Source organism: Budorcas taxicolor, chromosome 18 (genome assembly GCF_023091745.1).
Source record: "Budorcas taxicolor isolate Tak-1 chromosome 18, Takin1.1, whole genome shotgun sequence".
Taxonomy (NCBI): Eukaryota; Metazoa; Chordata; class Mammalia; order Artiodactyla; family Bovidae; genus Budorcas; species Budorcas taxicolor.
This window is the reverse complement of record NC_068927.1, coordinates 59694145-59721619: the sequence shown is the minus strand read 5'-3', so window position 1 is coordinate 59721619 and position 27475 is coordinate 59694145. Positions and strand designations below refer to the sequence as shown.

Sequence of the window (27475 nt, the reverse complement as noted above, 5' to 3'; positions counted from 1 at the left end):
AGTTTTACTTCTTCCTTTCCAATCTGCAAGCCTTTGCTTTTCCTTGACTAAATATTCTGGCTAGAATTTCCAGTATGGTCTGCAGAAGTGGCAAGAATGTTTTATTCCTAAGTATTGTTAACTGTGGGGTTTTGGAGATGCCTTTTATCAGGTTAAGGAGGTTCCCTTCTATTCCGAGTGTTTTTAATCACAAAAGGGGTTAGATTTTGCCAAATGCTTTTTCTGCATCAGTTGAGATGATCATGTGGTTCTCTCTGCATTTTATTCTGATATGGTATATTACATTGACTTTCTTGACATTAAACTAACCTTTAATGTTTGAGATAAATTATATTTGGTCATGGTATACAATTCTTTTTATATGCTGCTGAATTCAGGCTGTCAGCATTTTTGTATCTATGTTTCTAAGAGATAAATGCGCTGTAGATTTCATTTTGGTTTCGTCTGGCTTTAGGTATCAAGGCAATATCGGCCTCAAAGTAAGCTGGGAAGTGCTTCCTCCTCTTCTGTTTTTGGAAGAGTTTGAGAAGAACTGGTTATTAATTTTGCAAGTGTTTTGGTAGATCTCAGTGAAGCCATCGGGGCCTGTGCTTCTCTTTGTGGATGCTTTTTATTATTGATTCAATATATTCCATGTATTCCAAACACAAGGACATTTCTGCTGTACTTTCTATTCCACAGAAAAGGGATAATACTCTACACAGCAGTCCAAGTCAGCTTTTGTCAATAGAGTAGTTCAGGTCAGATCAGGTTCTGCCCCCAGTGATTCATATAAAAGGATTTCTACAATGTGCATCACGGTTCCCGCAGTGCTAAGCCAGCCACGGCCCGCTCGGCCTCATCTAACTTGTAGGGCCAGCTTCCGTCTTTGGCTGGGCCGAAGAGGATCTTAAACTACCAGAGGAAACTGAGGCATTTTCTTTCCTCTGGGAGGTTTGTGGAGTTCTGGTGTGGTCGCTCTGTAAGAGCCCACATCACACACCCTACACACTCTGGGGCTGTTCTTCCATCTGGAAGACACAGCTGGACAGGGGCAGACTGATGACAGGCGTGTGCTGAGACTGGATATTCTGATGAGAACCAAGGACAGGAGAGACGGGCCTTCCTTCCGGCTGCTCTTTGTGTAATTTCTTGTGGTTCGGAAAGGGGAAGTGGCATCAAGTCCACTTCCTCGATCCCTCTGCCCTCTGTCCTCGACCACTGCCCAGCTGAGGTCTTCATCTTTCAGGACCATCATCCCAGCCTCTTCCCTGGCTCCGGGCTTTGTTGACCCTGGAAAGATCTCCCCAAGTCTTACTGGACCCCATCCCTCAGGGACAAGTTCAAGACCCCCCACCCTGCTACTTAGAGGCTCCTCAGGATCTGACCCTTACGTACTTACTCCTCCACGCTCGCTGTGCCACTCGGTCTCACTTTCCCACTCTGCGCACCGAATTACTTGTTCCCCTGACCAGTGACGAGGAAAGGCTTTCCTGGTAGAGGTTCACGTTATAGGCAAAAGACTGAGATGCTGAAGCATGTGTGGGTTTGCAGGAACCAAGAACGTTTCCCAGGCAGTGGTGGGTGCTGAGACTGGGAAGATCTCAATCCTGGGTGCCAAGGTGACTGCATCCTTCCCTTTACTCCCCTAATCCAGGCGTCACCAAGTCCCAATCTGCCTCCTTGGGAATCTTCCTCGTCACCCTCATTACCTGCCACCTCCCTCACTCCACCTGCTCCAGCTCACTTAGACCTGAATTCTCTCAGGTTTCTTAGCCTCAACCTGCCCTTCAATTCGGATGCTGTCACTACTTTGCCAAAACGCCCTGCAGTTTCTTCTGCCTTCCAGGGTGAAGCATCCATCTTCAGCTCTTTCCAAAATACATGCCCTGGAGTCAGCCTCATCTCCTTACGCTCTTGATGCCTCTGCTCACCAGGAGTGGAGCTCAGCTATCTCTGGACCACACGTGAGGACCATTACATCCACAGTTTGCAATGGACCACACTCAGCACTCACATCTTGAGCGGCCCCTCCCACACTGACTCAGGCTTGGCCACGTGACTTGACTTGGCCTGTGATGCTAGCAGAGGCTTAAAAGGCACTTGGAAACTAGGACTTGTTCTCTTGGAAACTGCTCTGGAGCCATCAGCCATCAGATAAACACATCCAGCCACCATGGAGCAGCCAAATGCTGGGAGAAGATACAGCAGGCCTTGGCTGAGGGCCAGACGCGGGAATGAAGAAGTCACCTTCAAGGTTGCAGCCCCAGTAGACACATGAAGCAGAACCCTCCCAATGAGCCAAGCCCACACTGCAGAATGACGAGGGATGATACGTTTCACTGTTTTAACTCACTAAGTTTTGGGGGATGGGTTGAAAGGCAGGAAAATATAAGTGGGACACCATGGATCATTCATTATTGGTAGGCTGCTGGCTACGCCAGAACACTCAACATCATGCTGCAAGTGATTACACTTCCCTCGTCCCCACCCCACCAACTCTTCACTCACTCAGTCCTTCAAGTATTTATATTTAGGAAGGCACATGTATGTGTGTGTGAGGCAGGGGGGTGCAGACAGCAATGGGCTGAGTTTAAACCACGGGCCCTGTCCTTAGGAAATGAATGTCAGTGAGAAGAGGGTCTCCTTCGCCCTCATGCCCCAGGGTTTGATCTGCTCTAACAAAGAGCAGGGACTCAGTAACACGAGAGCTCGCTGGTGAAAACAACCTGCCACCAAAGGCCAAGGTCCCTGCCACCCTGCAAGGCCAGATTTCACTCGGGTGTCACGTCCTCTGTGAAACTTCACACACACCATCTGCGTCTTCTGTTGCTCCTCTCTGCAGGGCTCTTTGGCCCCGGCATCAGTTAGGATCTGCGTGACTTGCCAAGTGATCAAACCCCAAAGTCACTTATACGTTTAACTCCGCCAGGTGACGGGTAGCCCGTGTGGGCCTCAACAGCATCAGGAACCCTGGGCCCCGCCTGTCGTGCGCTGCTGCCTCGCTGGGCCTGCACTTCTGGGCTCACGTCCTGGCCTGGGATGGCTGCACCCACTCCCGCCATCAGGCCACATTCCGGGGCTCAGCAGGGAGGTGGAGGCATTATTTCCCCGCTTAGGAACGCTTTCTGGAAGTTGCCCGTGCCACTTCTGTTCACATATTACGGGCCCGAATTTAGCTGCAATGCCACACCAAATTTCAAGAGACCCTGTGAAAATGCCTTGAATCCAGGCAGCCATGTGCCCAACTGAAAATACAGGTGTCTAATCAGTACTAAAGAAACAGAAGAACAGACACTGAGAGAGAACCAGTGGTTCTGTCTAGCCACAGTCCCCAGCCTGCTCTGCCGCGGCCCTGATGATCCTGAGAGCTCCTGGCCCACTCTTCTCATGCGTCAAACATCATCGCCCACGCTGCGTGTGTTACCTCATTCAGCCTTCATTACTGCCCCGCTCAATCTAGAGTCTGTCACCCCATTTCACAGTCCTGCAACCTGAGACTGGGCACCTACTCAAGGCCACACAGCTATTAACGGAAGGACAAGGATCTGGACGCAGGCAGTCCGGCACCAAGGCACCTGCTCTAACCACCACACACTCAGCCAACCTCTGTGAAGCCTAAGTGCACCTCAGGACTCCGCTGGCCCCTGGGGCCAGGGGCACTCCCATCGGCTTCCCAGGGAATCCTCCTCACTCGCAGGACAGGAATGTGGCAAGTCCAGTCAGTCCTCACCAGACAGAAGCGCAAGGCTGGGGCCCTGAGGTGGTGCCCCCTTCTCCATCTAGTGACTAAGACCAGAGGACCAGCTATTTCTAGACCTTTATTTCTCTGTGAAAAGGGGGGCAAGGGAATAAAATAAAAACAGCACAATTGACACAAAAAAACCACCGAGAGGAAGGGAGGGAGGTGGAGGAGATGGGGGAGGGGTCCCCATACAGCAGCAGGAGCCGGCGACCTGGGATGCTCCCGCCTCACCCCAAAGGGCGGGAGTGGCCCCTTCCTCCCAGGGTCTCTGCTCTGTCCCACCTTGTGCGCCCCCGGCCCCGTGGGGGGGGTGGATGTCCCAGGCTGAGGGAGGAACTGTGCCGGGGAAGGGACCTGGGGTCAGACCATGCACAGGGAGTGACAGCCAAAGGCCCCCCACTGTCCCCCCAGGGAGGAGCCTGGAGGGGGAGGGCAGACACCGGAGGCTGGCGGTGGCTCCTCTTCCAGCATCAGGCAAGAGACAGAACTGGGGGAACAGAAAGAGAGGGGAGTCAGAAGGCAGCCAGCCCGCTGCCCACGGCTGCTCCCAGGCCAAGCATCACCCTCGCAGACCCCCACCCGCTCCTGCCGGCATCTCGGATTCCTGACGCCTCACCAGTCAGAGCCTCCTGGGCAAAGTACTTGACGTCCACGTCCTGGTCCTGGGTCAGCTTCTCGAGGACGGGCTTGACCTCACTCTGCAGTGTGCTGGGAAGAGAGGGGGAAGGCGAGGGGTCAGAAAGGCGGGGCTGCTGGGTGCCTGCACAGACGCAGACACACAGGTGCATGAAAGCTCTCAGGGGCCAGAGCAACCAGTACTTGGAAGGCTGAAAGTCTCACAAACCAGGACAGAGGCCTCGGGGGCCCAGAATAGGTATAGGGAGGTGAGGTGGTGTGGAAAGGTGGGGCAGAAAACCCAGAACCCTCAAGTCTCTGAGCCTCAGCTACGTGACGCCTTGCATTTGTGTAACATTATATACTGAGGCCTACTGCCCATCAGGTGTGGACACAGTGGAAAACCCAACCCTCCTGACTCTCACCCACATGGAGCCCAGACTGGGAGAAGACAGATCAAATTGCTGACAAGTAACAGGAGAGACGAGCGCCTGAGGGAGGGACTCGGCCCTACAGGGGCCCAGGGAGGTAAGGGCCAAGGGAAATGTTTCTGCAGTGGCAGTCAGCTGTTTGGGGGACGAAGGCGGTCTTCAGAGAGAAGCTAAGGGGTGAAGCTGTGTCCTGGACACAGAAGTGCAGGCATCACAAGGCCCTTCCCCCAAAATAACCACCATTCTCACTTCCATCGCCTGCGTCCCCCTTGATCCATTTTTGAAGCTGATACAAATGCAATCGTGTGTGGAGGAAGGGCAGGTCTCACCTGTTGTCCAGGATGGGCCCGATCTTCTGCAGGGACTTGGCCACGTTGAAGCGGACATTGGCGACAGGGTCCCCGGCCATGCGCAGCACGGTGGGCAACATGTGCTTGGTGGTGATGTCCTGCCCGCAGACCTCGGACAGCACCTGCAGGCCAGGGAGCAGCAGAGGGTGACTCCCCAGAGTCCTCGCTCCCTCTGACCGGGACGCTTAGTGGCCGTCAGGCTTGCGGATAAAACTAGCTGAGCATCAGGGGGACTCTGAGCTCAGACTCGCCCAGCCTGAGGGCCTTGATTCTCCACAAGTTCCCAGGTTCCCTAACACCCTCCTCACTCCACCGTCTCCCTGCCCTGAAAACCCCCAGCCCACACTGTCCCACCCCAGCTCCCTTCCTCAGAGTCTCCCTCATCCTCTGGGGATGGGACTGGATTCCTGACCCTGGGATCCCTTCCTTAGTGCTGTGGTCTCCAGAGTGATGCACAGGAAGGGATTACCGGAACAATTTTATGCTAACTTTTAAATCTCATTCTTTAATTTGTAGTTATGTGGTTTATTTGAGTGGTTTTAAGTTTATTTAAGTGGTTTATTTAAGTGTATGGTTTATTTACATGACTACACACAAGTACTTTCTACTGTATTTACCTATCAGCACTTTCTACTGTATTTATTTATCACACATTTACATATCACACACACAGCATACATATGTATCACATACACACCATACATTACATACCACACACATAGCATACATATCACACACACACCATATATACACACAGCATACATTGCGTGTCACACACACCCCCCATACATTATGTATTACATACGCACTATACATATACATATTACATACACACCATACATTACATATAAACCACTGTTCTAAGCTGTATAACCAGATCAATGTCACAGCCTCGGGAGTCTGGGGCTGTGATTGTTGGTATGAACCCTTTACAGGTGAGAAAATTGAGGCACTAAGTGGTAAGGTAATTTTCTCAAGGTGCACAGTCAATATATGGCAGAGCTAGAATTAAACAGTAGGTCTGATTCTAGAAACTGTGCTTTAACCATTGTATCATAAATACCACTTATTTTGTGAGGAAGGAGGGGGTGCTCAGACAGACCTGGCCATCACTGTTCTGTTGGCCAAATTTCCCCAGGCACCCCCACGCAGATCCCCACCTGCAAAGGCCCTATACTCTGACCAGGGAGCCCCAAGCTCCAGGCTGCAGCTCCCCAAGGACTAACCCCTACGGCCCCAGATCCCATCACTTTCCTACTCCCAAGCCAGCCTTCCCCCGAGGACCTTCTCCATTCCTCCTCTCCCGTCTACTTCCCCTCCCCCAGGGAGAGGTGGGGGCCGGTGGGCGCTCACATTGATACAGAAGAGTGTGGTCATGCGGTGAAGGTAGTTGGGGTCCCCAGACATGGCCAAGACCTTGGGGATGATAGTCGCGTGGGCCCACTCCTTCCCGAACTTCTCCACCAGCTTCTTCAGGTTGCTGGTGGCCGCCTCGCGGATGGCATAGACTGTGGGAGGAGGAGGAGAGAGGGAGGGAGACTCAGGAGGTGAAGGACTGACGCAGGTGGGGACTCAGTCACACTCGCTCCCGCCTGTAGAGCAGCCCCAGGTACCAGGCCACACGAGAACCCATAAACTCGCAGAGAAAGAGAGGGCTGTGCGCTAGATGTAGGGTTTTCTTTTCACGTAGCACATTCTCAACAGCTCCAAGGCACAGACGGGCAGACTGAGGCTCTGAATTTGCCCAAGTGAATGACTTAGTACGTGGAATGGAGCCTGTTACAGACAAATGCTAACTTTTATTTTTGCCACTCCTAGTGAAAACAATGAGCAGTTCTCACAATGGCCTTCAAAGACTGGGATGAGGCACCCTATGTTTCATAGAGTGTCGGCTCAAAGGTGGCAAGTGACGTGTTTAAAGTTCGACAGCCAGGAAGTGGGATTCAAACTCGGGCTGTCTGCCGGGTGGCCCTCAGACTCTCCACTGGACCTGGCAGCCCCGGGTGACCTGATACATCCACCTCCCACTCTGACCTCCTGTGGGAATCCAGAAAGCAAGGGAGGTGGTCCATGTACCTGGCAGCAGTGGGGTGACGCCCAGCCCCCTCCTGCCCCAAGCAATCCGCCCCTGCACCCTTCTGGAGCCCCCATCTCCTCCCAGTCCTGGGGAGGTGCTCACCATGATCCACAAGCCAGGCCATGCACAAGGAGTTGAGTTTCTCATCAAAGAACTCCACCCCCTGCAGGAGACGAGATAATAGATCAGGGTTTAGACTGCGCAAATCTGGCGAAGCCCAGGGAAACCACCCCCAACCCCCGCAAAGAGCCAGGCACTGTTCCACTTCACCCGAGGGGCTCTCTTACCTTTCCTCCCCTTGACTCCCACGACAGCCCTCACACCTTCCACTGGGCCCTCACGGCTCCCAGGGCCCCGGCATGGCCCCCAGGCCTGGCTGCACCACCCACCTCCCCGGGCAGCAGGCCTGCACTCTCACCAGCTGTCCCGCCAGCAGAGGCATATACTCAATGATGGCCAGCCGCACCCGCCACTTGGCATCCTCCGCCAGCTCCACGATGGCAGGGAGCAGGGACTGCGACAGCTGCCGGATGCCGATCACCTCGTTCACGCAGTCCAGGTTAGAGATGATGTTCAGCCGCACCTCCGGACACTGAGGAGAGGACAGGAGCATTCTGAGAAGGTGCACTGCACACGGAGCCCAGGGCAAGGCTTGGACTTACACTACATGCATGTATGGGCTTCCCTGGTGGCTCTGACAGTAAAGAATCTGCCTGCAATGCAGGAGACCCAGGTTTGATCCCTGGGTTGGGAAGATCCCCTGGAGAAGGGAATGGTACCCACTCCAGTATTCCTGCCTGGAGAATTCCATGGACAAAGGAGACTGGTGGGCTACCCATGGGGTTGCAAAGTCAAACATGACTGGGTGACTAACATACACACAAACACACATGCGCGTGTACACAGGTAGCCCCCATTTATCCAGTTAACTTCACACCACTATGAGACTTACATGGGTTCCTGCTTTCACTAAAAGAAACCCAAAGAGGATTTGTGCTTTACCAAAGGAAAAAACAGCTGCTTCACTCTACGCCATTTCAACCTAAGACAGGCTTATCAAAATGCTCTATCTTAGCACAGAGGGGAACCTATATCCCCATCTGCTTCCAAAAATCTCTGAAACAACTTCTAAGAAATGGCACACAAATATAATTAATTCCTTGTCCAACATCATATATTCCTGGAGGGCAGACACTAGTTTTTCCTGCATCTCCCTCTGGGAGCTGTGGGGTGAATAGGCATGTGGTGAAATCAATCAATGACCCAAATAATCAAGTGTGCAGTAAAGGGTTATTAACTGGACAGCGCTAGGCTGTTCAAACTTGGCACATTCCAAACAGAGGACTGGCCCCCCACCAGCTTCTGGGAGATGATCTCTCAGTATCTGAAATAAAAAAGGGCCCTGGGCCATGTCAAAAAGATCATGCTAACACTGTGACTTATGGTGAGGCCCTTGGGCCATGTGGCATCAACTTGACCTCCACACAGGCTAGAGACCTGTAACCTAAGGTCAGCCATCAGCAGACAGGATGGGCACCCACTCTGGGGTCTGACTGAGAGGACTGGCCTGCTGCTGGTCGGTGCCCTCTCCCTTCATGCCAGCTGAGACAGAACAAATCAGGGCAGCCACCTCAGACCCACAGGGTGCTGGGGTCAGCAGAGACAACGCCCTCAGTGTAGGTCCCCTCTGCCCCTGGATTCCTGTGAGAGAAACCATTCTCCACCTTATTTAATCCACAGCACTTCAGGGTCTCTAGTAAGCACCTTAGCCTGAACTTGGATAGACATGAACCTGTCACAGCGCCTGTATGATCAGGGAGTCAAGGGACCGCCCATCTGTCCCTCTCCACTGCCAGTCTCTGAAGGTCCTGGAGGATCAAAAGGATCTTGTTCCTTTTTTTCTCAGTATCCCTAATGCCCAGGAAAAAGACTAGCACAGAATAAAGGCACGTGAAACAAACGCCAAATAAGCGAATGAGCTAACGTGCAGCCCATCAGGCCCACAGACACTCAACTCCCTGGCGACCTGGGCGTTTGCCGCAGGTGCTGGCGACCCTGGGGAGCAGCTTCCCCGCCCACCACAGTCAGCGTGCAGAGCCCCACAGCGCCCGCACCTCGTCCTTCAGCTGGGCCAGGAAGAGGGGCAGGAGGTGCTCGATGGTGCTGTCTTTGCCCAGGATCGGGGAGAGGCCCATGATGACGGAGGCCAGCGCCGACTTGACGTGCTGGTTGGCGTCAGACACCAGCTCCTGGGAGGTAGAAGGAGGATGGGAGCCACGGGGTCAGTGGCTGCAGAAACTCAAGTCCTACGAACCCCAAGACACTGCCTGCTTTTTTCCTCTCGATCCAGGCTGAGTGCACGAGGGGAACTGGAGCGCCTGCCTTACATGTTCGGCGTGCCTGGAGTTCAATGACCCCTGCCCCTCCCCGGGAGCCTCTGCCCCAAACTCGAAGCTCTGTGGATGAGGAGACGCTGTGAGCTCTGAGGAGGAAGCACCCCACCACCACGCTCAGCCCCGAGCCTCAGATTCCGCCTGCCCTCAGGCTTCCTGACTGCTCTAAACCCAATACTGCCTGGTCCAAGGAGGCTGGGAACTCAGTCTGCATCGGGCTGCCCCTCACGCCCTATCTCCACCTTCCTTCCAGAAGGTTCAGGCATGCTCTACTCCTCCCACCAAACTCCCTGTTACCTTGATGCAGGGCAAGATCTGGGTCATGATCACATTCTCCCGACAGTCAGCGGAGAGATTTTCACAGAATTCTGTGGGCAGCGAAAGGGAGGTGACGGGAGGTGAGACCCGAGGTGCCCGTTCTGCCTGCAGTCCCTCAGACACCCAGCCCACCACCCACACGCCCACTTGCTGTGTTCTGGTCACCAGCACCAACCTTTGACCTTGTGGGAGGCGGCGGCCCTCACCTCGGCCTCACAGTCTTTCATCAGGTTCTGGAAGGCAGGGACCAGGTCTGTCTTGGTGATCTCAGGCCCCACCGCTTTCTGGAGCTGCAGGAAGGGAAAGAAGGGCAAGGGGGAGTGAGAGGGCTTGCCGGGCACCTTTGGTGAATGAGAACAAAATCAAAGTTACAGGCACCAGGACTGAGGCAAAAGCAGCCCTTGGCGTCACCACTGAGATATAACGCAGGTGCCGTAGGGGCGACCTCAGCCAGGTCTCAGAGCCTCTCTGAGCCTCGGTTTCCCTGTTGTGCAGTGATGAAATGTGTATGGTGCCGAGGGGCTGGGCAGGGCAGTGGTCACAAGCGTGGCCCTGGAGTCCCAACTCCCTGGCTCAAGTTCTTACTCTTGCTTATCATCTGTGTGACCCTGGATGAGTGCCTGCACCTCTCTGAGCCTCAGCTTCCTCAACCCCGAGGGTACCTACTGCAAAGTGCTGCTGTCTGCATTAAAAGTAACAACAGACTGCCGTACTGTTCAGGCTACTCGGGTTGGGTTTTCTGTCCCTGATCCCAAAAGACTAACAATGTATGATCACTGCCACTTTCTCATTTGTATTATTTCCGTGTTAAGACTATTTACCAGAACCGATATTACTTTTGTAATTAAAATAGAACAGTACAGGTTAGGGGCCCCCCCTCAGGAAGCCAGGCAAGGAGAATGCACAGGTTCTGCCGTGAAGCTGCTTCGTGAGGGCCTGGGGGAACAGGGTGGTTCCTGACTGCGAGGAGAGGAGCCTGCTGCCCGCCTCTCCAGCTTCCTCTCCCCAAGAGCCACTGCCCAACGTTCTTGCCTGTGCTCTTCTCACCACCAGGCCCTCTGCACACACGGGACACAGTTCCTGCCCCGGCTCTCTCCTGTCCTCCAGAACCTGCTGCAGCACCTCCTCGTCTCGGCACTTCCACGCCCACCGGCCGGCCCTGCAACTGTCGCACTGTCTCACTGCATTCCCTCTGTCTCAGCTGACCTCTCCCCTTCAGGCTGCCTGTTCCCTGAAGGCCAGGAATGTGCTGAATTCACTGGATCCCCAACACCCAGCCACGAGCTGGAGCTCGATAAACATGTCTGTGCAATGAGCCATTGAGACTCCATGGAAAAAGCACTGTCCTCAGAGACGTGGCATCTGTTCTGCCTGCTTGACAGCATCACTCTGACCATTCAAACATTTGGGCCATGTTTTGGGGCTCGACTGTATCCCCTGAAATTCATACACTGACGCCCTAACTCCCCACCCCAGTACCTCAGAATGTGACTACACTTGGCCACAGGGTCTTTAAAGAGGTAACAGGGTAAAATAAGGTCATTAAGGTGAGCTCTAAGCCAAAACTTCTAAAGCGCTTATAAGAAAAGATGAGAACACAACCCACAGGTAACATCCAGGGAGGAGGAGGCCGCCTATGGCCGAGCAAAGACGCCTCCGTGAAAGGAGATAAGGTTCGTAGGTCGGGAACACACACATGCTACCCTTCTCTGCTCCTGTGGTTCCCCCACAGAACCTTAAGTTGGCCTCAGAAATCTCAAGGAAGCACTTCAAGCTGCTGCTATCAACCAACCAGAGTTGTCAGGTGAGCTAATCAAATGACAAGAGCGCTTCCTGCTTTGATGCCCAGATGACCCACTGGGCTTCACTAAACCCCGGCTCCATGTGGCCCTGCTCCTTCCTGAGGCCTCCATCTTCCCATCCGTGAGATGCTGTCTACAGCCCCTGCACACACCTCCGTGAACTTGTCGGCCACCATGTAACGGACACGCCAAGACTTGTCCTCAGCAGCCTGGCGCAGGGTGGGCATCACCAAGGCCTCCAGGTCCTCCTGGGGCAGGAGCTGGGCGATGTTCACGCATGCCTCCACCGCTAGCAGCCGCACCGAGTCCTGGGGAGAGGGTGGCAACAAGGAGGGGGAGCAGAAGCCCCATCAGCCCCGGGCCTCCTCCCCAGACTCGGGGTCTGCCGCAGGGAGAAGCAGGAGAGGGATGGGCAGGTGGCCCCACCTGCTCGTCAGAGGCCAGGTTGGAGAACATGGGGATGATCTCGCTCTTGACGTTGTCCAGCTCCAGCACCTTGGCGAACTCCCCCAGCTTAGAGGCTGCGGCCCGCCGCACCATGGGGGTGTCATCTGAGCACAGGTTCCGGAAGTACCTGGGCGGGTAGAGGGGGCTCAGGAGGAGGAAACCCTGGAATCCCAGGGAGCCCTGCAGCTCCTGGCTTTGCCCAAGTGATCCTGATCCAAGTGACAGCCTCTGAGTCTCCCCAGACCTACACGAAGGAACTGATAACAGAATCCACCCCACTAGGCCGCTGAGGTTTAAACGAGACGCCGTGTGAGAGACACCCAGCCATCTCTCTGTGCGCAGGTCTACAGCCAAGCCGCAGCTGCTGATTCTATCTATTATTGTGACCACATAAAACTGCTTAGCTAAGAGGCTGCACTGAAGCTTCTCAGAGCGTTTCCTTTCCAGCACCGAATGCTTCCAGTTAAAGAGACACAAGGGGCCCAGAACAGCCCTCCAAGCACCTGAGAGCAGCTGCATGCTGCTGTCCTGGCCGGAGTGATGGCTCAGGGGCTGCGCGTGCTGCCCACGGTTCAGGACAATGGTGGAAGGACAGGAGCCCAGAAGGAGGGGAGGAAACACACATTAATGGGAGATTTTAATCCAATTAAAAATACTGGTTCTTCCACAGGCCAAATCTTAGGTGCAAGCAATTTCCTGGGGTTCAGCCAAGAGGGAGGGAGGTGGTGGAGGCGGCGGCCTCCCATCTGCCACACCGAGACAGGCCTACGACTGCACTGCACGTCACTGGCTGGACGCCTGCCATGTACCAGAGTCTTTCCTAAAGCGTTTTATACACAGTAATTCACTTAAATAACCAATGGGAGGAAGAACCATCATTGTCTCCATTTCCTAAATGAGCAGGAGGCAGTGCCTGGACCGACACCCTGCCGCATCCACACACCAGCTCTCTGAGGACTGGCAGAGCTCAGGGGCTTCTGGGAGCTGGATGGGCCTAACAGAGCCTGAGGCTTGAGAGAAGGGGACCAAGCAGAAGCAGGAGGTGGGGTCTCGCCAGGGCCCAGCGGCCGGGGGACTCACTGTCGAAGCTCCGCCTTGACGGCACTGGACACGCGGGGGTAGCAGACAGAGAAGAGGCCGCAGGCTGAGGTGCGGGAGGTGAACCAGTCGCCGCCCGCCAGCCGCTTCACCAGGGGCACAAAGTGGGCCTCGAGGTCGGAGGGGGAGTGCTCGTGCGAGATGGCCCGCAGGGACTCCACTGCCTTATCCCGCACCACCGTCTCCTCCACCGTGGCCAGCGACTCCAAGGGCGGCTGTGGGGCAGAACAGGTCAGCGCACAGCTCCCCCCCAGCCCCCCCCGAGCTCCCAGCTGCACCCCTTCAGGGACTCAGCTCCTCTGACAGGCTTTCCCTGATCACCAGAGGCCCGCGCGCACCCTGTCTCCTCCCTGAAGAATCACAACGGAGAACCTCACGCACAGGTCCTTGAAGGCGCTTCAGTGGGGTGTACAAACCCCCAAGCTATACATGTCACCTTCTGAGAGGGCCACAGCTGTCCCTGGCATCTCCAAGTGCAGTAATAATGACTCATGTTGACGGCAGTGTCCATTTACCACATGTTCATAGCAGGGCCACAGCTCCAGCGGTGCTCGTTCTAACTCACCTGAGTCCTGTGAAGCAGGTCCTGTTAACTGTCTCCATTCTAAACTAACAGGAAACTGAGGCACAGCCAGGCTAAGTAACTTGCCCGAGATGTAAGTGACAAGCCAGGATCTAAACCGGGCCAGCTGGCTCCAGAACCTCCAAAGGGCTGAAGGGCAGAGCTGTGTGGACAGGCAACCACACCAGGATCTCACGATACTGGGGAACCTGGGGCTCGAGACTCTTGTTACTGCGAGGCCTGGAGTGATTGTGTTCCTTTAGGGACATGTGACTGGCTGACCATGAGGTCACCTGCAGCCCAGCAGACCTCCTAGCACAGAGCAGGAATGCAGGAATTACTGACTTAAAGAAGGGAGACTCAATTTTTATCCTAATCTGTTCAAATAAACATGTGGGTGGAGACTTGTGGTCTGAAGTCCAACCTGCCTGACAGGGACAGAAAGCAGAAAGAAATAACTGGAGATGTCTCCAGGACCCAGGCAGGTGACTGACTGCAGCAACGGGCAAAGGTGACGGGCGGGGACAGCAGGGGCAGAGACTGGCTGGAGAGCGTCCAATCCAGGGAGCAGAGCTGCTTCCAGCTTCTAGCTCCGCCAACTGTCACAGGGGTACATGGCCGGGGAAAGCAAATCTCGGGGTTTCCAAAAGCAGCCAAAAGGGCCAGGCTCTTACATGTGAAAAAGAAATCTCATTTGACACAAGCTTCAATGTGGATGAAGTCCTTGAAGACGTTATACTAAATACAATAAGGCTTTCACAAAAGACTACATAATGTATGCTTCCTTACGTGTGGTGCCACGTTTTACAAACTGAAGGTGTGTGGCAACCTTGCATCCATCAAGTCTATCAACATCAACTTTTCCAACAGCATTTGCTCACTTTGAGTCTGTGTCACATTTCAATAATTCTCAAAATACTTCAAACATTTTCATTATTAATATATTTATTATGATGATCTGCGATCAGTGATCTTTGATGTTACTACTACAAAAAGACTGCAACTGCTGAAGGCTTAGATGATGGTTAGTGTTTTTTGGTGAGAAATAAGATATGTATCTTTTTTTTTTTTTGACAGAACCTTACTGCACATTTAATACACAACAGTAAAGTGTAATCATAATGTTCATATGCACTAGGGAACAAAAAAACTCATGTGACTCATTTTATTGCAACATTCACCTTCTTTATTATGGTAGTGTGGAACTAAACCCACAATTTCTGAGGTGCGTCTGTAGGCAGACTCAGAGAGACAGCAAGGGGAAAGGTGGCTGGGGGTGCGAGGAGCTTGGGAGTTACTGCTTGATGAGTACAGTTTCTTTGGGGAGGATGAGAAAGTTCTGGAGATGAACAGTAGCGATGGCTGCACCACAGTATGCATGTACTTAATGTCATGGGAAAAGAGTGGTGAAAACAGTCACTGCTTCTTAATAACAGTAACTATTTATCACCATTATTCCTAATAATGGTACTATTAATAATGGTCACTAATTACTACTAACTCAGCATGAAAAAAAATTAAAAAATCAAGAACAAATTTTTTACAATCTCATTAAAAATGTGGCAGACTAAAAGAAAGCCTGCAGACTAACTACAAAACACCATCAAGAGCAGATGCCAAAATATGAAGCTGTTATCTTCAGGGATCACGAAAGACAGAATTACAGGGCGGTTCTGAGGAACAGTGAAAACCGCGCAACCTCCAAGGTTCTTTAAACCCAGGCCACAGGACTGGAGCGCCTCCTCCCTTCCCTTCTCCCAAACAGCAGTTACTCTCAGTATCTGACCATCTCTGACCTCTACCATCACCCAACACAGGGTCACATGGACAGAAACTCAGGAAGTCACAGAGACAACCCTGGAATCCCAGCTCTGCCCCTCACTAGCAGTGTGACTGCCTTCCCATCCAAGTACTAACCAGGACCAACCTCTGCTTAGCTTCCGAGATCGATGAGATCGGGCGCGTCCAGGGTGGTACGGCCGTAGACAGTGTGACTGTCTCTACCTCAAAGTGTGGACAGGATGACAACGGAACTGACATCTCTGAGTGCTTACTACATGCCGAGTACTGCACTAAGGCTTCTTGAGGTGGTCCTCAACATAAGTTCTAAGGACTCCCTTTCTACAGACGAGGAAAGGACAGCAGAGAAGTCAGGTGACTTACAAGTCACCCAGCAAGTAAGTGGAGCCTGACTCCCAACTGAAAACCTCACACGCAGAGGGCCAGGTAGGCCCTGGCACTGCTCACACGTGCCCAGTCAACAGTGAGGAAGACAGGTGCATTTTCATTCAAATATAATAAAAGCCTGCTGACCTGCTGGGTTAAAGTGAATGATCAAGGCCCCTCTGTCCAGAGAAGATGATCCCGGCCTGGCCTGCACTCTCCCCTCCCTGCAAGAATCCTGGTTCTGACCCCCCAGGGGCGGGCAGGGCCCCCCCAGCCCAGCTTCCAGACTCACCAGCAGGCAGTGCACGTACTCGGGGCCTCCGACCAGAGTGGTGAAGGTGCCCAGCTGCTCCGCCAGGGCCAAGAGGACCTCATCCTCATCGTAGATGGTATCTGCGGGACCAGACAGACTGGGTTACAGTCCCGCCCCACAGCTGACTTTCCCTGGGGAACAAGTGTGCTCCAGTCCACTTCCTCAACCTGGCAGCCACCCTCTACCTGGGCGGGCAGAGATGGCAGGGGGCGGGGCGTGGGGTGGGAATGAGTGATTAGGTGTGCGATGCTAGGGAGGAGAGACCAGCAATACTGTCAAGTTCAGAGCCAGCGTGACTTGATAGATATCCTGAGTCACTTCCTAACTACATGACCAATTAAGTCACTTCATCTCTCCATACTTCAGTTTCCTCATCTATAAAATGAGGGCAGTAGTCTTACCTGCCTCAAGAAGCTACTGTGAGATAATCTTGACAACGATGGTGGCATAGAGCACAAGCTCTGTGAACAAACTTGGTTCTCACAAGAAAGGGTTTAGAACACTATCTGGCATATCATCAGTTTATAGTAAGTAGTAGCTATTATTACTATTATTATCGTTTAATGTTTACATCAACGCTACAGCACATGATGACCATGCCTGTTTCATACATAAAAACTCTATGGAACAGAGGAGTAATTTGCCTAAAGTCACCAGCTTCTAACTTCAAACCAGGCTCCATCTGCCTTCAGACCCCCTTCCATCAGTCCCTGCGCCAGCGCCCAGCACGCGGCACTTAAATACTTTCTGTTAAACTCACAGAGAGGTTTCTCTCCTATCTGGCAGGAACCACCCCCAGAAGCCCCCACTCAACGTGGGCCCCAGGACTCCACTGTACCTGTAAGGAAGGGCAGAAGCTCACTGCGGGTCCTTTCAACCCCGAGGGCCAAGGCAATGGTGGACAGCTTCTTGATGCTGTTGAGGCGAAGCTAATGAGGAGAAGAAGAAAATGAAGGGAGAATGTTAGCAAGCTCACACTTAGGGTGATAGTTTTGGACCCAGTCGGCCACTGGAAGCCTCGCTAAGCACGTGTAGGGTGCTGAGTAATGCAAGCCTACCAAGTGACTGTGTGACCTTGAGCTGTTAAATTACAGCAGCAGCCTCAGCAACAGTATCCAACGGGTCTCACTGAGCCAACACCCCCTTCAGCACTTTCCAGGATCACTCTGTCTGATGCCCTGCCTGCATGCCCAAGTTCCCCACCCTCCTGCCTGTGCCACTCTCTGGCTCAACACCACTAACATACTCCACCTTGTGCTCTCAACAGCAGCAGCTACGTTCCCAGCGTACTGTGCTGGGCCCAGTCCCAGGCAGAGTACTCAGCTGCATGTCTCATTTATCTCTCACGACAAGCTGAGGACAGAGGGTTACAGGCCCTACCCCAGGACAGCAAACAGGCTCAGGGAGTGAAAGTCCTTTCTAAGGGTCACAGAGCTCTGTGGCATGGAGCGGGGACTGTAACCCAGCAATGGGTTAGATGGTAGATGGTGGTTAACAATAGTGATAACAGAACAAACAATATTATAATGACACTGCTATAAAAACAACACTAACATTAGCAGTAGTAATTCCACTAGTACGGTGAGTTGAACAGTGACTGCAAAAAGGTACGTCCCAGTCCTAATCCTCAGTAGTGGTAAATGTGAAATATGCAAATGTAACTAAGCATCTCGAGACTGTCCTGAATTTGGGGCCAGGGGTGGTGGCGGTGCTGTGCAACATTAGAAAAGCGTGTGTCTATCCCTAGTTCCTGGCTCCTAAACCCCTGCAGCTTTCTAAGAGACAGGAACACAAGGAGCATCTCTTGTTCTGATCTTTGATTTTCGATTCTGGTTCCTGATACTGAGCCCCAAAATTCCTTGGAATTTCCTGGATGATGGGAATGTCTCTTGTTCTAATGAGGTGACTCTGGCTGGGCTCCTGGATGGGGCTGGTCACCACAGAGAGCAAGCCATGCTCAGAAGCTGGGAGCTTTGAGCCCCAAGCCCCATTCCCCCAAGAGGGGCACTGACTGGATGATCAGTCACGTCCATGTGATGAAGCCTCTGTAAGAAACCTCAGAGTACGGGGCTTGGGGTGCACCCCCGCATACTGCGAGGGTGATGCACCTCAACTTCGGGGACAGAAGTTCCCTTGACCTCGCCCTCTGCATCCCTTCACGTGGCTGTTCATCTAGACTCTTTATTGCATCCTTTATTACATAACAAACTGGTAAATGCCAGTGAATCCTCACGGTCTGTGAGCTGTTCTAACAAATAATCAAAGCCACGGAGGGGGCCTGCTTTGATGCTAATTGTAGGACATCCAGCAGGTGTTGCCAAGAACTGCTTGATCACGAAGGGGGGGAAGCCATCTGGTGTCAGAAGTGCTAAGTGTAAGAGGGGTGTGAGAGGAAAGGAAAGACACGAGCCCGAAATCCAACAGCAGTGACTGACGAGAGACAGGAGAGAAGACGAAGAGACACAGAGGGGAAGGCCGTGTGAAGACAAGAGAGGGAGCTGGGGCTGTGTCCACAAGCCAAGGAATTTGTCAAGAATGGCTGGCATACCCTTGAAGCTGGGGAGAGGCGCGGAGCCTCCTGAAAGAACCAATACAGCTAACACCGTGATCTCAGACTTCTTGAACCTCCCGAAAGAACCAATATGGTTAACACCATGATCTCAGACTTCTTGAACCTCCTCAAAGAACCAATACAGCTAACACTGTGATCTCGGATTTCTTGAACCTCTTGAAAGAACCAACAAAGCTAACACCTTGATCTCGGACTTGAACCTCCTGAAAGAACCAATACAGCCAACACTGTGATCTCGGACCTCTTGAACCTCCTGAAAGAACCAACACAGCTAACACCTGATCTCAGACCTCCTGGCCTCCAGGCACTGAGAGAGAATCCTTTCTGTTGTTTGCAGCCACCTAAGTTGCAGTGCTTTGTCGTGGCCACCCCTGAAATCACACCCTCTGCTAAGGCAGGCCCCAGGCTCAGAATGTTAGTGTCAGGACCTCATCTGATGCCCTCATCCCAAGGAACACGACGAATGCCTCCTTTCCACCAGCATGGAGGCAGACTCGGGGGTGCAGACTGCTGCCTGAATGAGCACTGAGTGGGCCAGGACCCAACCCCAGCTGCTCAGGTGGCCTGGCCACCTGGGAATCTCCCTTCCGTGTCTCCAGCCTGACAGTGGGGCTGCAGCCGTGAGCTCCTGTGCGGAGAGGACAAGGCGATGCCCCAGTGGTGGGTAGGCCCATCAGCTTCACCAGCCCAAGCACAAGCCGGACTCCTCCCCAGAGGAAAAGCAGAAAGAAGGGAGTATGGTGAAGGGGGAGCAGCAAGGGCTCCCTTGGCCCACTCTTCCCCAGGCCATGTGACTCTGAAGAGGGCGGAAAGTGCCTGGGACCCCGCACCCCCTCTGGTTGAAGGCGCTAAGACTCTCTTTGGCAACCACAGTGATGACAACCTGAAAAAATGCTATGGTGGCCTCTCCTCAGAAAAACACCCCACTTTTCATACAGTGTCACTGGGTCTTTGGACCACCTGGGCTTGAAGTGGTCCACTCACTCACCTGCCTGGCAGCAAAAGGGCCTCCAGATTAAGCATCACAAGCCCTGCATCTTTTCAGCTGAAGATTAAATGTATATAGAGACAGACGTACAGAAACATAAAAACAACTAAATACGGTGAATGTGAACTGCCAGTGAAATCTGAATAGGAAGCACACAGGCACTCCCTGATGTTATTTTCCTCATCCAATGTCATGGACATGCCCTGAATGCCAGATGGACCCCAGGTTAAGAGCTCCTGCACTGGGCTATACTGCCGCTTAGGACCTCTGGTTTCCATCTGTGCAGCAACTAATGTCTGGCCAGTGAAATCCAAGTGGGAACAGTGTGTGTGACTTCTAGAAGTGCTCTTATGGGGAGATGGGGGGTCACATTCTTCATCCTTCCTTCCCTGTCTGGAATGGGCCTATGATAGCTGGGGCTTCAGCAACCATCTTGGGGTCTTGAGGTAATCTGGGACTGGGGAGGGCGGGATGGAGGACACAGAAAACGTGTACGAGCCTGGGATTCTAACACTTAGTGTCACACCAGCTTGGACTACCGCCAGACTTATTGATGTGAGTCATTTAAGTATCATTTATTCAGTCTTCCTATTATTTATAGCCAACCTTGGTTTCCCTGGTGGCTCAGATGGTAAAGCGTCTGCCTACAATGCAGGAGACCTGGGTTCGATCCGTGGGTCGGGAAGATCCTCTGGAGAAGGAAATGGCACCCACTCCAGTACTCTTGCCTGGAAAATCCCATGGACAGAGGAGCCTGGTAGGCTACAGTTTACGGGGTCGCAAAGAGTCAGACACGACTGAGCGACTTCACTTTCACTTCGCTTCCCTGGTGGCTCAAATAGTAAAGAATCTGCCAACGATGTGAGAGACCCAGGTTCAATCCCTAGGTCAGGAAGATTCCCTAGAGAAGGGAATGGCTACCCACTCCACTATGCTTGCCTGGAGAATCCTATGGACAGAGGAGCCTGGCGGGCTATAGTCCATGGGGTCGCAAAGGGTCAGACACGACTGAGTGACTGACACTACTACAGCCAACCTTAATCCTAACTAGCCCAGTCAATGAAGGAGTTCTTCTTGGACAGAAAGACATAAGGACAAGCCGGCCAAGGAACGTCCAGGAAAGATTTTCCTCTTTGATGACAGGGAGGAGGATGAGAAGAACCTCTCTGCTCACACCCATGGTTCCACGACCACACGTATCACCATGAGCCAGGGCTGCTTGTGTCCCCAGCAGCCCTCAGCCTACTACACGAGACGTAATAAATAAAAACTCCGTTCTCACCACTACATCCACACAGAAACGCTACCACTTTTTAAAATCCACGTCACATTCAACCCACAGAGCTTCCCCGATATGACCACAGAGTACGGTCCCACATGTAGTATATCTTCGCTTCATGCTGAGTGACACCCGAAGGCTCTCCTGTGGACTATGAGGCCCAACACGACTGGCTCCTGTGTACAGGTTCATCCTCACTTCCCATTCCCTCTCTTTGCTCCCTGGATTCCTGTCAGAGTAGCTCCCTCAACAGCTACTAAAACACAAACATTATGGTCAGGTCTTCTTACTTGCTGACATGCTGTTTCCTCAGCTTTCCCCGAGACACAACAGGGCTCCCCTCACTGCATTTAGGCCTCTGCTCAGGCCTCACCAATGCCTGCCCTGGATACACCAGCACGGCCTCATCACTCTACACATCTTAACTCTCATCATTTCTAACACAGGCAGCGGATCCTTGAGCAACACGGACGGGGCTGGGGCGCCTGCCACCTGCTCACTTGAAAACCTGAGTATGACTTACAGTGGGCCCTCCTCTCAAGTTCCACATCTATGGGTTCAACCAATGGCAGACCATGTAGCACCACCGTATTTACTGCTGAAATAATCTGCACGTAAGTGGACCCACACAGTTCAAACCTGTGCTCTTCAAGGGTCAACTCCACTTCTCTGTTCACTGTTTCTCCTTCCCCACTAGAATGTGGGCTTCACAAGGGCAGGGATTCTGTCTTCTGCACTCTGTGCCTCCAAATCCCAGGGCATGGCCTGGCAAACAAGAAGAGTCCAATAAATGCTGGATTAATTTTTTAAAATCAAGGCTACACATCTATTTCTACAGGCAGAGAAGGAAAGAACCTGGGGGAATATGCTCCCAACTGTTACAGTTTGGTAGAGCCGGTGGCTGGGAATGAGCAGGGTGGCAGGCGCTGCAAGGTGGCTGCTTTAATAACAAGCCTCAGCCCCGGAAACGCCTAGTGAGTGACACAAGTGCCTCTTCAACTTCTACAAAATCCTAACATCCTTCCACCTCATTTCACGAAGAATCATGTTTTTAAATGAATATAATGTGTGTGGGTGTGTGCAGGCAGATGGGTGTGAAAAGTTCTGCATCACCAGAGAGTGAAATGAGGACCACAATCTCTATTTCTGGAGCATTTGATTTTTTTTTTTTAAAGTAAAGAATGAACAAGTATGCACTCTGGCTTCACCAATTAGCTAAGGTCCCCAGGTAAATCCCAGCTACCTCAGAGCTTCAGTTTCCTCACTGTAAGATGGTTATCACAACAATGCCTGTTTCACAGGATTGCTGGGATAATCAAATAAAGAAGACATAGAGCCTGGCATGAAGCAAGCACACAAGTGTAACCATTATTCTCATTATTATTTCTCATGTATTTTTATTTCTTGAGCAGGGAAGAAATAGTTAACCTGAAATAGGAAAAAAGTAATCTCCCCACCTCCTTGGAAACTGCAGCACAAACGAGTCCTTCCCTAGCAGTTTACCTGGCCTTGTAATTATGGAGGTCCCTGCTCCCCCATTTGGAAGGTGACTTGTCTCTGGGATGAGGAAGGAGCATGACTGTTACCAGCTGGTGATTCCTGAACCGAGTACAGGGCTGGACACGTCAAAAACAGCAAGCATAAATATTTTTCATGTCTTTAAAAATGCAGGTCATCCAGAGAAGGCACAGCAGATCTTGAACCCACTTTCTTCACCACCACCCTATACCAACTAAACTCTCAGAGCAACCTGATTCCTGAGTTCTGCTTCAAACCCCCATATATTCTATGTGCTCCAGAAAAGAAGCCGGAGCCTGAGACATCGTATTTCTAAGGTGTGGGCACCCAAAATGTCTTAGAACATGCAAGAACCTGCTCTCTTTACACAGTTTATCTCATTTAATCCTCACAGCAGCCCTGCCGGGTGTATCTCCCACCTTTTTTCTCACTTAACAAGAAAATCAAGGCCCAGAAGAGTTGAGTAACTCATAAAGTTGCCAGACCAGACTTGAAACCCTGGTCTGCCTCCACCCATGGCACTGCCAACTCTGTGTCACCTCCGGGCCTACTCTGTCTCCACAGGGCCCAGCCTGGTGGTGAAAAGTGCTGCCCTGAAACCCAGTGCTTTTGGCTAAGTCCTATATCAGTATTTACTGGGTTGTGTGACAATGACCAAACATTCAGAATGAAGATTCAGAATCTGATTTAAAGGAGCCAATTGTAAAAGGACACTTCTGGAACAATCAGGAAAATCTGACTGTGTGTATGGATCAATTGTTAGATGACATCAAATATCACTGTAAAAACTTTGTCATGTATGATGCTTTTGAATTGTGGTGTTGGAGAAGACTCTTGAGAGCCCTCTGGACTGCAAGGAGATCAAACCAGTCAATCCTAAAGGAGATCAATCCTGAATATTCATTGGAAGGACTGATGCTGAAACGCTGAAGCTCCAATACTTTGGCCACCTGATGTGAAAAACTGACTCATTTGAAAAGGCCCTGATGCTGGGAAAGATTGAAGGCAGAAGGGAATGACAGAAGATGAGATGGTTGGATGTCATCACTGACTCAATGGACATGAGTTTGACTAAACTCCAGGAGTTGGTGACAGACAGGGAGGCCTAGCATGCTGCAATCCATGGGGTTGCAAAGAGTAGGACACGACTGAGCAACTGAACTGAACTGACGTATGATAATGTCATTGTGGTTATTAAAATGCCCATTGTTTTAGGACTTCCCTGGTGGTCCAGGGGTTAAGACCCCATGCTTCCAATGCAGGGGGCACTAGTCTGATCCCTTGTTGGGGAACAAAGATACCACATGCTGCACTGCACAGCCAAATAAAAAAGTCCATGGTTTTAGAGGTGCATAATGAAGTATGTAGGAGAAAGTATCTGGGGTATGGGATTTATTTTTAAAATACTTCAGCCAAAAAAAAAAAGTGTGTGGGGAGGAGGATGAGAAACAGGTGAAAAAATATGATAAAATTTTTTTTAAAAACTGCTGAATCTGGATTTGGTACTATTTTCTCTGTGGCTTGAGATCTGACAATCAAAAATCATTTACTGGAAAAAAAAACCCAGCACCTATCTCAGATTTCTTTTGTGAGGACTCAACAAACACACACAAAGCACTTGGCAGGCTAGCAGACAGCAGGGTTTCTCAGCCTTGGCACAACTGACCTCTGGGGCTGGACCATCCCTTGTGAAGGGAGGGCCTGGGCAGTGCAGGATGTTGGGGAGCATGCCTAGCTACTGCTTGCAGCTCTCCCCCCACCAGTCGTGACAACCTGTTAAGACCCACTGCTCTACAGTAACCATTAAGAGAACAGTTTTTAAATTCCTGAAGCATCTCACCTTTGAGAGATGAAGCCCTCATCTTACCACAAGCGGCAGACTAAATTTAATGAAAACTTAAAACATGTAGTGCACTGTTCTAAGCATTTTCCTTGTACTAACCTATTTAATCCTTGAAACATGCCTATGAAATGCTAAGTATTACTTTGGGCGGGGCGGGGGGGGGGGGGTGGTATCCACTGCACGGCTTGCGGGACCCTAGTTCCCCAACCACAGACTGAAGTCTGAGCCCAATGCAGTGAAAGTGCCCAGTTCCAGACACTGGACCACCAGGGAATTCCCTATTCCCACTTCATAGATGAGAAAACTGAAGCAGACAGTGTAAGTAACACAGAAACCTGTTCTCTCCACCAGTGAACCACATTTTAAGAAACGTGGTGCCCCAAATACCCCTGAGACAATGCAACCCAGTCACTGCTTCTTACTGGATAAGGAAGCAATTTCTTTGAAGTTCACTCTCCAAATATAAAACCATAAACTGCTATGACAACTGAATGAGGTCATCACTGAATGCCTTCTTAAGGGGTCAATTCCACTGCAACCTCCCAACCAGGCACATGCTGCTTCCTCACTCATCATCATTCCTTACAGATGAGGAATCTGGACCCAGAACAGGCAAGGCACTGACTGGTCCAGCGCACACAGGAAGGGCACCGGTAGTGCTGGCATTCAAATCTCAGTCATCTTGACTCCTCCATCACTCACCACACTGCATCCAAACCACCAGCAAATCCCAACAACCCTCCTTTTCAAGATACCCCCAATCCTGCCAATGCTGGTGCTGCTTTGCAGTGGCATCCAGAAAGGTCTCTCTGCTCCTGCCTGGCCCCTATTCGACAGCAAAAACTCAGGAGCATGTCATTCCTCTACGCAAAGCCTGGCACTGGCTCCTCCACCTCACCAAAGTCTTTGCCTTGCTGGTCCACAGGCCTCACTTGATCTAGCTCTGGATTAATTCTCATCTGCCACCACTTCGACATTCACTGTGCAGCCACCACGCTGGCCTTGCTGTTCTGACTCCCGAACTACGGTCGTTAAGAGCCCAAACCACAGAGGCTGGGCCAGTGTAACCCGCACAATTTTATAAATGGGGAAACTGAGGCCCAAAGGGAGTATAGAAACTCTTCGATCACCACTCCCCACAATTACAGCTAACATTTATTGGGCCCTTACAACAGACCGGGCGCCGTTCTATATGACTCGTATTATTAACTCGTTCAGCCCCTTACAACCTCCCATTGACACCAGGACTATTATTAGACCATAGTTTATGGAAAACAAAGGCCCAAATCGGTGAAGTAATCGGCCCAAGGTCACTCGGGTGAGAGGCAGGGCTGGGATAGGCAAACCCTAGCCCTACCTCCTCTCAATACTTCGCCTGCTGGGCTCACATATCTGAACCTCCCGCTCCTACACATTAGAAATGTTAGCCCGTTTAGTGCACTGCCCACCCTCCACTCAACGGGAGGATCCTGGAAGGGGGGCGAGTTTCCACCTCGTAATTCGTACCTGAATTTGGCCAGTTCCCACTTTGGGAGTGAGCTTTTCGCCCCCCCCTCCCCTTCGGGGGTCTACACCAAAACTGGAGTGGGAGGGCAGGAACTGTAAAGTCAGTCTTCACGTCTCAGTCTCCATTTGGAAAGTTTAACCCACAGCGCAGAGCCTCAGCCGCTGAAACCGTGAAGGGTGAAAACTACCCGGACCCCCACCAATCAGGCGGCCCCTCCCCCACACGGAGCAAGTCACGCGCCCACAGCATCCCCAAGGCGCCATTCAAGGGCTGCTGCCGCCAATCACCGAGCCGTTCCTTCGCCTCTCCCCGACCCAATCGGTCGACCCTCTCCAGAGCCGCGGCCTCGTAGGCCCGGGGCTCCGCGCGCACTTGGCAGGCCCGGGACCCTCCAAGGTGGCCTTCGCTCCCGCCCTCCGCTGGGCCGACACCCAATCACGGGCGCCGTCTCATCGAGTCCGGGGACCCTAACATATGAAAACGGAATGCTGATTGGCCGCCGCCCCTTCCGCCACTCCCAGCGAACACTGAACCTTGTCCGCGAGGGACGCCCGTGCCCCCAGGTCCCCTTTCCCTTTTTCAAGTCCCCGTTGCTTCCGGACCTGAACATCCTCGTTGCGGAGCTCGTCTATGAGCACCGCGATGGGGTAGAGCGAGTCGTCGCCATCGGCCGCCGCCATCTTGGGCCCGTCCCGTTCCTGTCAAGACTGCGGCCAGCGCCGTGCTAAAACCGGGATAGGGAGGGGTTGGGCTGGGAGGAGGAAAGAAAGGCGTGGGGACGCCCGAGCCACTTTACAGGGGCTACCCCACATTCATTGGCCGCGATATCCCGGGCTGAGCCTGCGTTTCTTTGGTCCGAACAAATAAGGTCCCGCCTACCGCCCATTTGCCATTGGCCGAAGTGACGAGATTAAGTTTGCCGTAGGAGAGGGGGAGGAGGAAACGGAAGTACGTGGTATCTTAGCGACCAAGATTGGGCCCGCCTACGTCGCCGCTAATAGCGGCCTAGACGAGCAGTTGCTTCTAGCCAATGAGGAGGAAGATTGGGAGGTGGCTAAGCCTGCTCGCCTCCGAGTTCTTCTGCGCCTGCGTCGCTAGGAATGCATGACGTCATTGGCGGGGCAACGAGAACTATCCGCAGGTTTTGGTTTGGGAGACAGTGGTTCCTCTTGCTGGCAAGTGGACTCCTGAACCTTTGTGCGAGAGAAGGAGAGAGTGTGTCTTTGATTTATGCTTTATTTTGCTGAGGCCCCGAGAAAGGTGGCGACTTGCCTTACTCTGGGTAAAACCCAACGCTCCTCATGCGTGGATCTGATTCCTGAACGCCTGTCTCCCACCTCCCCTTTTTACTCTTCAGCAGTTCTGGAAAATTAACTGCTTGAGCACATCATGCTTTTTCATGTCAACAAGCCTTTGCCCAAACTGTACGTTCTATTTGGAAAGCAGTTCCTATTAAATCGTCAGATCTCTAC

General features: G+C 52.2%; 2 protein-coding genes across 2 annotated transcripts in view; both read right to left on the bottom strand.

Annotated features, from left to right (window-relative positions):
- The window catches only part of LOC128063521 (zinc finger protein 350), a 442658-nt gene that overhangs the window by 229797 nt on the left and 185386 nt on the right, over nt 1-27475 (bottom strand). The window lies entirely within an intron of this gene.
- PPP2R1A (protein phosphatase 2 scaffold subunit Aalpha) lies at nt 3788-26764 on the bottom strand. The gene is made up of 15 exons (XM_052656301.1): nt 26606-26764; nt 17135-17225; nt 16276-16376; nt 13238-13470; nt 12137-12284; nt 11863-12018; nt 10084-10198; nt 9888-9958; nt 9312-9446; nt 7616-7789; nt 7300-7360; nt 6474-6628; nt 5100-5242; nt 4341-4432; nt 3788-4211 (listed from the first exon to the last, which is right to left on the bottom strand). The coding sequence occupies exons 1-15, from the start codon at nt 26681-26683 to the stop codon at nt 4195-4197; spliced, it is 1770 nt and encodes a 589-aa protein (XP_052512261.1). The 5' UTR covers nt 26684-26764; the 3' UTR covers nt 3788-4194.